Here is a 15,589-nt window from a genome sequence, read left to right as displayed (position 1 = left end):
TAGCTAAGTCAAGGTTTTAACACGCCAACCTATTCTGTGTATAACAATCAGGATAGATAAGGCAACCAGATTCCAATGCACTTTTGGCATCCTGATTTTGAGGCAAAGCTCAATCTGAAAAATCCATGGCACATGCCTGTGCCAGACAGGGGTGTGAGTTCCTCACCTCCTTCCTCGCCATTCTAGTTTTGATAAGACTGCATGTAGTGTACCAATAATGTGATTATGGAGAGAGAAACAAGCAAGCATCATGGTTTGGCCCCTATATTTATAAAAGCAAACAGACACGCATTGTAAAGACTGGGAATTCCAGCTTCATTCATAGCTGATAGTGAAGGTAGATCCACTTAAGTAGAGAACTGAGGACTGCCTTGTATTTTTATTTTATATTGATAAGACACTGGTGCCATACCAAGAAGTGTCCGACTGAGTCAGCAGAACAAAGTAGAAAGAGTTACATGTTCATTTAAAAACAAATCTCTAGGCTATTTTCTCTTCACGGGGGAGAGAGAGAGGGAGAGAGAGAGAGAGAGAGAGAGAGAGTGTGTGTGTGTGTGTGTGAGAGAGAGAGAGAGAGAGAGTGAATGTTGTGTTGTGTTGTGGGTTGGGGTGTAATGGAGAGAGAAAAAAACCTCACAAAGATGTTTTTAATGAAGAACAGGTCAGGATATGTTAGCTGAACTAATTCAGGTTAATATCTTGGCTCTGGATCTACTATGCAAAGACAGCTTCAGAGAGCCCAGAAATAGACCGGTAGATAGTAGTAACTAAAGGCTGTAAGTCCTTCAGGAGCTGTTTCTGTGCGAGAGTGATTCTTTGATGTTATTTTCTCTCCTCTTTCTTTTGATTTTCCTTCTTTGCTTGTTACTCTTGGCACTGCAAGCTGTCGTGCAGAGCTGCATTTAGAAGTAAAGCTTAATGTACTGCAGAGTAATTTAAATAGGAGCTGAATAAGGGCTCCCTTATATTTATTCACGGGCTTAATCCAAACTCTTCCTTTACTTCCAATCAATAAATATCACTGTGTTCCAAGCAAATGAAAATTTGTTTGCCATTTCTAAAGGCTAATGAGACCTATTTGTGGGTTGCAGGAGTTGGTTTTGACAGAGAGGCTAGTATACGCTGCTCCCTTGTTCATTCACAATCCGTACTACAGCGGAGACGAAAACTGAGGAGGAGGAAAACCATCTCCGGTATCCCCAGAAGAGTCCAACAAGAAATAGGTGTAGTATAAACTGTTAATGGTTAACATTCTGTTGGGTGTCAACTAGAAGGAGATGAAATGGAAGTTGGCCTTTTCATCAGCTTCCTTAAAGATAGTGTTGTAACTTGTAAAGGTTTTGAAATGGCATGTACTTGTTCTGTGTTCAGCAGGCCGGGTGGTATTACTTTTTGAATCTCTGTTTTTGACTGTGAAGATTTAACTTTAGGGATTTAGGTATACATGTTCAGGTCTTATGGCTGAAATGTAATATTTTGGAAATTTTTTAAAGTTTTATTAAGATGGAAGTAAGTAATTTTTAAAAGTTTTATAAAGATGGAAAAAAAGTAACAAGATTCAATGAAAGATTATTTTTAGAAAATTATACCCTTACTTAAAGACGGATATACTTTTATGGCATTAATTATTTTAAAAAGGTAAATTTTAAGCATATTCAATTAAATATTGAATATTGATAACATGTTACCCTTTATATGACTATTTTCCCATTTTTTTCTGTTCCATGTGTTTAGGAATCTCTTCCTGTTTTCTTATTCTTATTCTTATTACTATTACTATAGCATCTCGTTCATTACTTATAATGAATTTTAAGTTTCATTTTGCTGAGCATATATTACAAAATAAAAAAGAATAGTGGCCAAGAAGACAAAATGCACTTTAATTTAAAAAAATAGTAGTCACTTATTGGGGCAAAGTAATTTGATAGTGAAGAGAGAAAATTCACAGAAGATCTAAAAACATCTTCACTTACTATCCACACACATACTCACACACGCAGGTGCACCTGTGGATATGTGTGTGTGTGTAGAGACAGAGACAGAGCAGCAAAGGGACAGATTCCCTAAAGCATTTTAACTTTCTCCTAATTTTATACACTGATTTTTTTTTCCTCAAAGATCCAACATGCTACCACCAGATTTGTGGATATCTCTCAGAATGTCTGTTAGTCTGCTGATGTATGAAATATCTCACTATGCTTTCCATGTGCCCTAGATTCTGACGAATCCCCTGTGGCCAGGGAAAGGAATGTGATCGTGCACACAAATCCAGACCCTTCCAACACTGTGAATAGGAGGTCTGGAACCAGGGACTCCGAGTGCCAAACTGAAGATATTCTGATTGCTGCTCCATCCAGAAGGAGAATCAGAGCTCAAAGGGGTCAAAGCATCGCAGCTTCCCTTTCTCACTCCGCTGGCAACATCTCTGCATTGGCAGACAAAGGCGACACCATGTTTACCACTGCAGTGAGCAGCCGTACAAGATCTCGGAGCCTTCCCCGGGAGGGCAACAGAGGTGGGGATGCTGAGCCCAAAGTTGGTGCTAAACCCTCAGCATATGAAGAGGGGGAGCCCTTCATGGGCGACCGAGAAAGATCGTCAAATGATTGCAGTGAGGCCCCCAGCAGCCCAAGTGCACAGGAACACCAGCCTGCTCTGGGCCTGGCTTGTTCTCAACATCTTCACAGCCCTCAGCACAAGTTAAATGAGAGAGGGAGGTCACGCCTGTCCCGAGTGGCTGCCGACTCTGGCAGCTGTGACATCTCCTCCAACTCAGACACCTTTGGGAGCCCCATCCACTGCATCTCCACAGCTGGTGTCCTCCTCAGCAGCCACATGGACCAGAAAGATGACCACCAATCATCCAGTGGCAACTGGAGTGGGAGCAGCTCCACATGCCCCTCACAGACCTCAGAGACAATCCCTCCTGCGGCTTCTCCTCCCCTAACTGGGTCTTCACACTGTGACTCGGAGTTGTCACTCAACACAGCCCCTCATGCTAATGAGGATGCCAACGTCTTCGTGACAGAGCAGTACAATGACCACCTGGATAAAGTGAGAGGCCACCGGGCAAACTCCTTTACGTCCACTGTGGCAGATCTGCTGGATGACCCCAACAACAGCAACACCAGTGACAGTGAGTGGAACTACCTACACCACCATCACGATGCCTCCTGCCGCCAGGATTTTAGTCCTGAGCGCCCCAAGGCAGACAGCCTGGGCTGCGCAAGCTTCACAAGCATGGCCACTTATGACAGCTTTCTGGAAAAGTCTCCATCAGACAAAGCAGACACTAGCTCTCACTTCTCAGTGGACACAGAAGGATACTACACTTCCATGCACTTTGACTGTGGCCTCAAAGGCAGTAAGAGTTATGTCTGTCACTATGCAGCCCTGGGCCCAGAGAATGGCCAGGGCATTGGGGTTCCTCCTACTCTTCCCGACTGTGCCTGGCAGGACTACTTAGACCACAGGAGGCAGGGGAGACCAAGCATCTCTTTCAGGAAACCAAAGGCAAAGCCGACCCCACCTAAACGTAGTTCATCACTGAGGAAGTCCGATGGAAATGCAGACATTTCTGAGAAGAAAGAACCAAAGATAAGCAGCGGCCAGCTCCTGCCTCACAGCTCCAGGGAAATGAAGCTGCCTCTAGATTTCTCCAACACACCTTCTCGAATGGAAAATGCCAACCTTCCCACCAAGCAAGAATCTTCTTGGATGAACCAGAGTGAGCATGGTATTAAGGAGCCTCAGTTAGACACTCCAGATATTCCGCCATTCAAAGATGAAGGTGCTGAATCAGCTCACTATGCAGATCTCTGGCTTCTGAATGACTTGAAAACAAATGATCCTTACAGATCTTTATCTAATTCCAGCACTGCTACGGGTACCACAGTTATTGAATGCATCAAATCTCCAGAGAGCTCTGAATCCCAAACATCCCAGTCAGAATCAAGAGCAACCACCCCATCCCTTCCTTCTGTTGACAATGAGTTTAAATTGGCCTCACCAGAAAAGCTGGCCGGCTTGGCATCTCCATCAAGTGGCTACTCAAGCCAGTCTGAAACACCAACTTCCTCTTTCCCTACAGCTTTCTTTTCTGGCCCGCTGTCTCCTGGAGGTAGCAAAAGAAAACCAAAAGTCCCAGAAAGGAAATCCTCACTACAGCAACCCTCTTTAAAAGATGGAGCTCTGTCACTGAGCAAAGACCTTGAACTTCCAATTATACCTCCTACCCATCTTGACCTAAGTGCTCTTCATAGTGTCTTGAATAAACCATTCCACCACCGTCACCCACTGCATGTTTTTGCTCATGGTAAGCAGAACCCAGTAGGAGAAACCCTGCGGTCCAACCCTCCGCCGTCCCTTGCGATTACGCCAACAGTCCTGAAGTCTGTTAACCTGAGGTCCGTCAGCAAGTCTGAAGAAGTGAAGCAGAACGAGGGCAACAATACAGATCTCCCCTATTTAGAGGATAGCACTCTCGCAATGGCTGCCCTGTCTCCAGGTAAGATTAAGCCACATGCGGCTAAGAAATCAGTATCACGTCAGTACTCCGCTGAAGACACCATACTGTCCTTCTTAGACTCCTCTGCAGTCGAGATGGGACCAGATAAACTACAGTTAGAGAAAAAACGTACTTTTGATGTAAAGAACCATTGTGAACCAGAAACGGTGACCTCAGCTGGTAGCAATCTTCTAGATTCGAGTGTCACGAAAGACCAAAAACATATGGAGAATGAGCCTGTTCTGGAAAGTACGGCGAGTAAGAATTTTGACTTTCCCACAGAGGGATTTCAGAGGGTCTCTGGTGCCCGCCCAAATGAGCTGGATGGCAAAGTACGACAATATGGAGCGGGTCCAGACGGGGCCCTGGCACAGGTGCAGAAGCCATCCTCTGCAGATTGGGAGGAAGCTGCGTACCCCGAGTCTCTCGATGCGCTCGCGGCTCAGTCAGACTCGCCAACCAGACCCACAGACATAAGCAATCCACTCAAGCCTCAACCTGGGATGAGCCGCCACCATGACAAAGTGCCTGGGAATACCAGCTGTGAAGCGGAGCTATCAACTGCAAATTCATGCCCTGAAAAATGTTCTGAGCAGGAAAATACCGCTTCAGGTGTTTCCGCCAAAAGTGCCTCTGACAACAGCGAAGCAGAGGAGACCCAAGGAAGCGTGGATGAGGTTTCACTGAAAGGTCAGTTGTTGATGGCTTTGTCATAAGTAGAGAGGTGTCTCACGGCACTTCACTACGTTTTTTTCTTATGTTCCCCGTAACACAGTGCAGCCCTGGGTGTCAGTTTCCCTCCTCTCCCCCTTTTTTTCCCACTTATTAAAACGAGTGAGATAACAGTTTTTGTTTTTGAGGGACTGACTGAGCAGCGACAGATAATCTCTCTTCTTCTTTTTTAAAAGATTTTATTTATTTATTTGATAGAGAGAGAGATCACAAGTAGACAGAGAGAGAGGGGGAAGTAGGCTCCCCGCTGAGCAGAGAGCCCGATGCGGGCCTCGATCCCACGACCCCAAGACCATGACCTGAGCCAAAGGCAGAGGCTTTAACCCACTGAGCCCCCCAGGCACCCCGATAATCTCTCTTCTTAAAGACAGCAGTAAGGTATCTGTTGATTGTTGCTGCCGCAAGCCAGTGCAAGGCAGCGGTGTGCCTGCTAACTTCTTCCTAAAGATGCTTCTGTTCTCCATTTAAGAATCGTCACCGAGTGATGACTCTATGATTTCACCGCTTAGTGAAGACTCTCAGGCCGAAGCAGAAGGTGTGTTCGTGTCTCCAAACAAACCTCGTACAACTGAGGATTTGTTTGCAGTCATTCACAGGTGAGGCAATTAATACCAAACGCTTCGCTTCTTTCCATGCGTCTCATCAAATGCAAATGCGGGAAAGCCTTGGGTACTTGGGGTGCGTTCAGCAAAAAAGCAAAAACAAACAAACCAACCAACCTTGTTTTCCGAATCAAACTGATAGACTTCTATTTCCGTTAGGGAATGTGAGCCTTTCTATGTAGCTCAACCTCACCTGAGGGCCTTCCGTCAGAACTGCGGAAGGGACGGGGTTTCCCACAGGAAAGACATCCTGGAACAAGTTTCTGTTTGAAAACAATTTATGGTTAAGTAACTTAGAGTGAAAGCTCAGAGTCTGTTGTAACCTCTGACGGAAATAATTTCTTGAACCAAAGGAAAAAAAAATCTGCTCACGGCCGTAATCCTCCACTAGCAGAGATGCAAGCCGCTTCACTGAACAGTCAGAGCCCAAGTTGGAGACAAGACAGTGGAGGAGCCTGCCCGTTTCAGGGCTCCCCCTGCCCGTCCTAAAACTTAAACTTCTTTAATAACACTGGTCCTCTCTAAAATTAGTACGCCAAATCCCACAAACAGAGGACGTCCTCTGCGCTGTTTTTGCAGGACACTGTTGTGTCCAGGCTGCCCACTCACCTTCTCTCCCCTGCCCCCTGCCCCCTGCGAGCAAGGGCCATGTCTGCAAGAGCACATCGTCCTTGCAGGGTGTGACCGGCAAACAGAGCAGGAGCTCGCACAGAGGCCAACCCAGACTGGACTGAGCTAGCCAACCGTGCTGTGCCTGCTCCCTTCACTACCACCACTACCTTCTTCCACTAGGCCTTGCACCTACATGGGGTTCCCAAGGGACACAACTTGAAAACTGCCTTTTCTACCTTACAAAGTTATACTTTTTTTTTTTTTAATTTATTTATTTGACAAACAGAAATCACAAGCAGGCAGAGAGGCAGACAGAGAGAGAGGGGGAGGCAGGGCTCCCTGCTGAGCAGAGAGCCCGATGCGGGGCTCGATCCCAGGACCCTGAGATCATGACCTGAGCTGAAGGCAGAGGCTTTAACCCACTGAGCCACCCAGGCGCCCCGCGAAGTTATACTTTTTAAAAAAGATTTTATTTATTCATTTGAGAGAGCAAGAGAGAGATAGAGAGCACGTGTGCATATGAGCAGGGGCAAAGGGAGAGGGAGAAGCACACTCCCACTGAGCAGGGAGATGCTGGGATCATGACCTGAGTTGAAAGCAGACGGTTAACCAACTGAACCACCCAGGCACCCCTGAAGTTATACTTTTTTGAAGCAAGTTTTTTGCAAGAAGTTTGCCATTTTTCCTGGAATGCTACTTTTTTTTTTCTTTTTAGATCTATTTATTTATCTATTTGAGTGAGGGAGAGAGCAGGAGCGGAGGGAGGAGCAGAGAGAGAAGGAGAAGCAGACCCCCTGCTGAGCGGGAAGCCCAACACGGGGCTCCATCCCAGGACCCTCAGGTCATCACCCGAGCCAGGTTAAACAGCTGTTTAACCAACTGAGCCACCCAGGCGCCCTGGAATTCTACTTTTAAAGGGAACTTGCATTTTCTCTTGATGTGGTTTTCCACATAAACATAAAGAAGGAGCACAGCTCTTCAACAGCTTTTTTTAAAAGACTCCATGAGAAACCCTTTCTGTGTGTACATACCTTACCAGGCACACCTCGCCACTCAGAGAGTGAAGAATCAGTTTACTTTTTTCTTTGCTCTGTGTGTAGTCTAAGATCCAATTATACTTCCCACACCCCACTTTATCTTAGGACAAGTTACTAAAATGCTACCTAAGTTAAAGAGTCAAGTCCTTACCCCAAAGGACCAAATGCCAGTATCTGGAATAGTGGACAGAACCTAAGTAGTGGAGTCAGAATCTTCTGGAATTGAATCTCAGTGCTGCCACTTCGTATCCAGTCTTGTCAGTTAAAACCTCTCTACCCATTTCCTGACTGTTAGTGGAAATACCTATACTCACATATTCCATTTTGATGCTAAAATAACATTTTAGTGTCTAGAATATGGTAGATGTTAAAAGCAAATGCTAGTTTGGAATTCCTACCTTACTGGAGTGCCAGACACTGGCCTATGTGATCTAACCACAAAGGTTTCAGTGAACCAAAATGAGGCTGGTCTCCAACTGCAAAGCTGAAATTTTCTCTACTCTATGGACTTTTAGGTTGGTGAAAGAGCATGCTGCCAATATTTATCAACATACTGAATCATGCAAAGATTCACTAAGTTTACACCTATATACTTATCAAAAGAAATAATATGATGATGGATCCCTATGTTTGGTGGACTTACAGAGCTTGGTAATCTTCGATTTGCATTTGTATAGGATTTATTTATGTGTAGCACAGTGACAAAAATGACCTTGCCTTTGTGTGTGTGTGTGTGTGTGTGTGTGTATGACACTTTTTTTTTTTTTACCTTGTTTTCTTGAGGGTTTACAATACAGAGAGCTTTAAGAGCTCCAGAGGCAGTCTAGGTTTTTAGCTTCTCACAGAAAGTTGATTTACTGAGTGATAACACTGCTGTTACTAAGCAGCTACAGAAAATTGTCTTTACAGCCAAAAATGGATTGACTGATTTAAAAAGTCATGTAAGAATTTTTTTTTATAGGGAGAAATTTAAAAAGTTGACAGAATAGTATAACACACCTCCCCAGACACACATATCTGTTACCCAAGCCTGTCCACCATCAACCTACGGCTAATCCTGCCCCATCCACACCTCTATCCGCTTTGCTCTTCTGGTACTCACTGGAAGCTGACCCCACACATCAGAGCATTTAATAGGTAATGCGGAGACAGATTTAATACGAGAAAGCTACAGTTCTTCACTGCCTACGCTCTAACCGGAAGTCAGACAGCAATATCTTCTCAAGCTCTTGTAAAACATCCCAGTAAGTCCTCCTCTCTTAGCTCCAGCCTCCACATGAGTCATTATGTGAGAAGGTCATTTACAGAACCTAATTTCAGTCCACTGGTTATTGGAGAATTTCCCTCGGGCTGTGAGAGCTATAAGGACAAGGAATGTATCTCCCTCCTCACCTCCAGTGTCCTAATGCCACCTAGCCAATCAGATAGGGCACACCAAACTGCTCTTCAAGGACAATGCATGAATGTGACTTAACACTTCCAGTTTCAGAAAAATGTGTGTGGACTGAGGTTTTTCCTTTTCTTGAAAGGTCTAAGAGAAAAGTCCTTGGAAGAAAAGACTCCGGGGATATGTCAGCTCGAAGCAAATCGAGGGCTTCTCTTGGCAGCAGTAGCAGCAGCAGCGCTGGTTCTGGTACTTCGCCCAACAGCAACGTGACCACCCCAAACAGCCAGAGGTCCCCGGGCCTCATCTACCGAAATGCCAAAAAGTCCAACACGTCCAACGAAGAGTTTAAGCTGTTACTCCTCAAGAAAGGAAGTCGCTCGGATTCTAGTTACCGCATGTCTGCTACTGAGATCCTCAAGAGTCCCATCCTGCCCAAACCTCCTGGAGAGCTCACAGCTGAGTCCCCACAAAGCACCCATGAGGCTCATCAGGGGGTCCCCGGGGCCGAGGCCCTGTCCCCACTCTCTCCCTGCTCCCCGAGAGTTAATGTGGAAGGGTTTTCCTCAAAGAACTTTGCCACCTCGGCCTCCTCGAGGGTTGGCCGCTCCCGAGCACCCCCTGCGGCCAGCAGCAGTCGCTACAGCGTCCGCTGCAGGCTGTACAATGCGCCCATGCAGGCCATCTCTGAGGGCGAGACAGAAAATTCTGATGGGAGCCCACATGACGACCGATCCTCCCAGAGCTCAACATAGGTGGCCCGGGCCAGGCTGGCTGTCCAAGGCCAAAACCCTTAGTCGTATGAGGATGTAGGAACAGAAGAGAGGACTGAGGAGAAGTCAGCACAACGTGGGGTACCATCACCGCTTACCAACGAATTCCTAAATATTGGCTGGGGAAATGGAAGATGGTCCTTCTTGATTATTTTCCACATCTTTAAGTAGCTGCACTGTCTTTCATATTTTTCTTTAGCTTAGTTTGATTTACCCAATCTCATTCCTTTTGATAATATAGAATTTGAAAATGTCTGCTTTTCATGAAACCTAGACAAAGTTTTCCCAGAGCTGCCTATTCAGAAAACAAAGCCCTCACTGTCATAATTCTTAAGAAGATGAAATTACTCTGGAGGTTTGGTATTTTTTTACATTAAAATGAACTAAAGCAAAATTCAGAAGAAAGAACTACACACATGTAAATACCATATTTTTGATAAAAATGTGTAAATAGATTTATCAATGACGAGTGGACATGTGGCCAATTATCTACCACACACCAACTGTTTATAGAACACAACAAATAAAGTGTAATAACTGTATTCTGTGAATACCATTTTCATATAAAATACCATATTTAAATGTCCACCAATATGATTTTCTGAGTGATAGATAAACCTCAATTATGAATTTTAAACTGGTGAAATAAAGAAAATCTTGAGGTCATATACTGAAATGTGATTAATTTAAAATAATGAATTCAGACCTAGCCATTTTTGTGACAAATTGCAGCACCAAACAAGTGAATAGTAACACATGGCTATGATTTGCCATGTGGTAATTTGGACAGAATGAAAAGCATGCTTTTGATTTTTTTTTAATCAATGAGAAAAATCAACATTCTCAACACAAAGCCCTGAAGAACATTTGACAGTGTCTTTTAGATTTTTAATTTTTCAGTGGATTGCTTTAAAGAGAATGAATAGGGAAAACAATAGTTAATTTAGGTTATGTTTTATATTAGGCTACTGGGGACATAAACAGTCATCATCTAATGACTATAAACTCCTTAAACAGTTTAGTAATTAGCTCCAGTTTCTTTAACTAACAAAAATAAAACATAAGCATGCCACAGAGCTATTGATTTATCAGTAAGTACCTGCAATGAGTTTTCAGTGAAGCTTTCTCTCTGTGCTGATGAGATTCATGCTACCTAAAAAAAAGTAACAGAAATGACACTGTGAACAATGTAGTTGGGAAATAGGTATGTGTATAGGCATTATTTATATTCACTGTTAAACTGGGAATGGGGAACAGCTCTGGTTCACAATGCTACATACAAATGAGTTTTTGTCTGATTTTACTATATCTGCTTGATGGCAAAAGGGGAGGGTGGTGGGTGGGAATGGAAATGTCAGGGTGAGTGCTCTGATACAATGAAGGCAGGGAAACAAGCTGAATTACTTGAAATTACTTGAATTTTCTTGTCTTAAAACTGAAAAAAAAAAGTAGTTACAAGTTGAAATCTGTAAATGATTCTTACACCTCTGATTTTAACGTGAACTGATACTAATGTTTGAAATATGTCAGAAATATAAGCAGCTATGTACTTAAAATATGTTTTGAATGGGACAAGGTAGAAAGTAGAGAGAACTAAGAAGGGATATGGCCTATAAAAGAATAGAATGTGATTAGAATGATAGAACAGACCAGAGTTACCAAGAAATTGATAAGCAGCTGGCTTTAAGTTTATGCAAGTGGTATTTGGGAAAGTAGGATGTGTGAAAGGGGGTTTGTGGCTTTGGTTTAATTCATACCATATGAAGGAGAAAGCCTGGTCTAAGAGGATGCTGTCTTTCAATAGAAACACTTTCTAAGGTGTTATAGATTGAGAATTAGAGAATCTGATTGCTGTTGGGTTTTTGTTTGTAAAGAAAAAAAAATGTCTGTCTCCTACTATTTGTTTTCACTATCAAATGGTATTTCTTAATTTGTCATCCTTGTATGTAAAATATGTGCTGGGGGTGGTGGGGTAGAGGAGGGAGAACGTGCGTGTGTGGATGTGAGTGTGTGTGTGTGTGTGTGTGTGTGTGTGCTTGTGCTGGGATAGATAAGCTACCTGGTAAAGGGTACATTTGAACATTTACAAAGTGTTATACTTTTTATTAAAAGAAAAATGTTTGGGGGTTTGAAAAAAATGGACCATCATTTCTCATTGGAACCCATTAGTCAAGAAAACCAGCATGGTTTGACACATGGGAACATGAATAACTTTTTCTCATGCTTTGAAAAGTACACTTGGCAAAATTTCAAAAGAAAGTTTTTAGACAAATGCGATAAGAAACCGTCATTTCCAGTCACAATAGGTGATCTTTTGTAATTTTCATAAAAGCAGTTCGTTTGCAGTATGGCTTTTGTGTAGTTAGGGGTTTTTTAAGCGTAAAGAAAGGTATGTGGGCTTTAAAGTGATTCTAAATCTTGAATAGGAAACACATGAATTGGCTTTAATAAATATGTCACCTTTTTATTATTGACATCAATTTAAGTAATGGTACCATATATTTTTTAAAATACATACTGACTTGAATTGTGAGGCAATAAGATTCCTTCTATATGTAATGATCACAGAACTAACCCTTATAATATAGTTTTACTTATTTTGTTTACTCTAAAAATCTATAGCAGAGTTTCTCTATTTTATATTTCATAGATTTAAAAAAAAAAACCCAAGTAATGATGGATTTTAAATTCACTGTGTTAAGAGTATTGAGTAACAAACTGAGTAAAAAAAAAAAAAGGAAAGAAAAAGTAAGGAATTCCTTATTAATCTGGAATATTCTACATGGCTTTATTACATAGCATATAAAACCAAGAATTAGAGGGCTGTCCTCAACATCACTGCCGTTTTGAAGCAGGGTACACACATTAGGTATCGTGAAAAACATCAATCCAAACTTTTCTTCTGTTGTTTGCACTGATGCTAATTTTTTGTTCATGTTTATGCAACATGTCTATGTTGTGTGGGGGAAAATTTTTTTCCTTTTTGTTTTTTTGTGTTTTGGGGTTTTTTTGTTTTTGGCTAAGTAGAGGACATGGACTAGTTGTAGCAAACAAAACACACTGTTTGCTCTTGCCAAAGGTCAGTGAGTGAGTACATTTGCTGCAGAGATGGCAGACTTAGAGAATTAGATCATGACAAAGATTTAAAACTATAAAGAAGGTTACAGTGTAACTATTTTGGTACTAGAACCAGTTCGTGCTGGCCAAAAAGACAATGGTTTATGGACTTGCATCCATTTTGTATTTTTGTAATATTTGTAAATATGAACTTTTTAAATTGTTGCAGAAATGGTTTCTTTTGTAAGATGTTTTCAACGTTTACATTCAATTCAAGCCTTTGTATATTTTAGAGCTGTGCAACACTTTAAGTCTTGTATTTATTTTTAGTAAAAATGGTGACAGTTTCATTGTGAACCCCTCTCAAAAAAATGTACCAGAAAAGTTTGATTACCTAGAAAGTGTGTATAGAAACTGCAAATAAACGTGACTGCAATTAAACAACCAGTTTCTCTTGGATTATGTAATTGTATTCTTGGGGTTTCACAAACAGCAAGTGTTTTATAGGGAACTGGACATAAAGGAAGGTAACTGCTATAGCAAAAGTAGGTGGAAAAAATAATAAATAATGTATAATGAGCTCTAATCTCATTTTGGGTTTTGGGTTTTTTTAGATTTTTTAAAAAGTAATCTCGACACCCAATGTGGGGCTCCAACTCACAACCGAGATCACACACGCTCTACTGACTGAGCCAGCCAGGTGCCTCTCTAATCTCGTTTTGTATTTGAGAGAAGAATAAATTTCCAATAGCTACTATACTTTCCTTGTAGCTCCTCTGTGAGCCAGGAAAAAATTTATGGCTTTACTTTACAACACTCACCTGCTTTGCTTCTAATAATTACTCAAGACTGTGCCTTGTTCCGAAGATGGGCAGCCTCGATATACATATTACAATACGCCACTAAATAAATCTCATGTGCCTTTTATTATATAGCAAATTTATTGTCCTGGGTAGTGTTCTAAGTGCTTTGCTTACTCAAACTCATGTACTCCCCACATTGTGCCCATTTTACAGACGGGGAAACGCAAGCTCAGGGCCGTTACCTGACTCTCCCAAAGCCATGGAAAGACAAAATGTTGGGGCTGGGGTGAACCCCTGTAAATCTGGCTCCAGGGTCTATGTTACCTTTCCACGAGGTAACAACTTTTTAAAATAACTTTCCCCCGTTTGTACCAAGCCTCCACAACTAAAGACCCAGCCCGTCTCCTTCGAATTCCAGCAAAGACAAGCACACCTAAGACAGAGCCAAAGTCGACGTCTGTGATGGTAAGGAGAGAGACAGAATTACATTTAAAAAAACAAAATTTTCGAAAACCAACCAACGACAGTGGGCAGGCCAGGCAACCGGCAGCCTCACGCCGCAGAGCCTTCTCCACGAAGCTTCTCCAGCGCTGGAAGGAAAAGCCCGCGCGTGCGCGCCAGCACCCCTGCGCAGCCGCAGAAACACCTCTCAGCGTCGGAGGCTCGTGCCTCTGCTCTAGTGCCGGGTCCCAATCCCACCAGCTTTTGCGGGCGGAAATCTGAACTGGCACGCCCAGCTACAGACGTTCAGGGGCGGGCACTGCTGGACGCGCAATGGGAAGCGAAGCCCCGCCCCTCGGCTGTCTCCCTAGCAACGTGCCTTTTTCCCCCCCCAACCCCCAACTTTGCGCAGGCGCTTGCCGGATTGGTTAAGAGCCGTGTGAATAGCACGAAGCGTGCCGCGTGCTCCCGGATGCGCGCGTATTCCGGAGCTTCCGGGGTCCTCGAGGCAAGCGCCTCATATGGTCGAGCGCGACTTCCGGTGGGTGGACGGTTGGTGAAGCTGTGGAAGTTAACGGTCTTAGGCCGTTGATACTCCGGAAAGCTGGCTGACATTAATCGGGCCTCGGGCCCTTCGGCGGGCAGTGTGGCAGGTGCTGATGACAGAACAGGTCTGTGTAGTGGCACTTTTTCCTCCCTTGAACTTTCTTGCCCCTCGTTTGCGAAAAACCGCTGAGGTACGGTTTGGTTTGACGGTTGGGAAGCTCCGGGGCGGAGCGGGGGGAGGGGGGCGGGGCCGGACAGGATTTGTCCTGAGGGAAGGAAAAGAACTTGATTTTCGGGATCGCGGTGAGGGGGGTGGTTCGGGGTGGTTCCCACCTCCTGTCCCGGAGAGCCACGGTTATGTGCTTTTGAGATTTGGCGGCTTTTTGAGTACTTTGTGCTGACTTTCTGAGAGAAGTAGTTCGTTTTCCGTCCGTTCGCTGCCTCAGCGAAGGTGTGTTGGGCGGGGGCGCGGGGCGCGGAGCGAGGAACTACCAAGACTTTGAGACTTTATATAGAATTTTGAGTTTAAAGAACTGATGAGCTAGCGAGTTGATTCGTTGGAACATTTTTTTGAGATTGAAACGTTGATTTTGAGGCTTTGTTGGTAACCTCGTTTGATCAATGACCGTGCAGTCTTCCTGGTTTATTGTATATAGAATATGTATATAAACGCCGAGGCAAAAGAAAGTAAAGGCATGATTGTTTGATAACTTCGTTAGTGATCGCTTCGTTCCCTCCTCTCGCTCTCCCCAAATTAGGACGGCTCTAGAGTTTTAAACTACGTTAATATTTACAAACAGTGATTTTACAAGCAGTTTTTCTTCATGGCGTTCCATAAAAACAGGGCATGGTCCCGATTCAGTGCTGGGTGATGGGATACAGTTTGGGCGGCATTATCTTCCATCGGGCAACTTTGTGGTCGCTTACGTTCCATACGGACAGTAGAGTAGTTGTCGGGTGAAACGCTGTTTTTGAAGCCTTAACATTTGCAGTCAGTTGATGAGTTAAGTGAATGCTTTGGAACTTCGGAAGCTGAATCTTAAAGTGACTTTTTTGAAAAATGCCTTTGAAATGCCTTTTTAAAAATGCCTTTTA

The 15,589-nt window shown here is 43.4% G+C and overlaps 1 protein-coding gene and 1 long non-coding RNA gene across 4 annotated transcripts in view; one reads left to right on the top strand and one right to left on the bottom strand.

Moving 5' to 3' along the window:
• The window catches only part of NHS (NHS actin remodeling regulator), a 335,272-nt gene extending 322,120 nt beyond the window's left edge, over window positions 1-13,152 (top strand). For all 3 annotated transcript variants that reach the window (XM_059385795.1, XM_059385794.1, XM_059385796.1), the window contains 4 exons: window positions 1,092-1,223; window positions 2,216-5,197; window positions 5,709-5,835; window positions 9,020-13,152. In XM_059385795.1, the coding sequence (XP_059241778.1) occupies window positions 1,092-1,223; window positions 2,216-5,197; window positions 5,709-5,835; window positions 9,020-9,629 (3,851 nt within the window). In that variant the 3' untranslated portion in view covers window positions 9,630-13,152. The remainder of the gene's footprint in view (window positions 1-1,091; window positions 1,224-2,215; window positions 5,198-5,708; window positions 5,836-9,019) is intronic.
• LOC132007583 (uncharacterized) overlaps window positions 1-14,138 on the bottom strand; it is an 84,976-nt gene extending 70,838 nt beyond the window's left edge. Inside the window, exons 1-2 of the long non-coding RNA XR_009401395.1 lie at window positions 14,026-14,138; window positions 10,747-10,800 (exon numbers count right to left, since the gene is read on the bottom strand). This is a non-coding gene — a long non-coding RNA (uncharacterized LOC132007583). The remainder of the gene's footprint in view (window positions 1-10,746; window positions 10,801-14,025) is intronic.
• Window positions 14,139-15,589: the final 1,451 nt, after the last annotated feature.

Source organism: Mustela nigripes, chromosome X, assembly GCF_022355385.1.
Source record: "Mustela nigripes isolate SB6536 chromosome X, MUSNIG.SB6536, whole genome shotgun sequence".
NCBI classification, from domain to species: domain Eukaryota; kingdom Metazoa; phylum Chordata; class Mammalia; order Carnivora; family Mustelidae; genus Mustela; species Mustela nigripes.
This window is presented reverse-complemented; position numbering and strand designations above follow the sequence as displayed.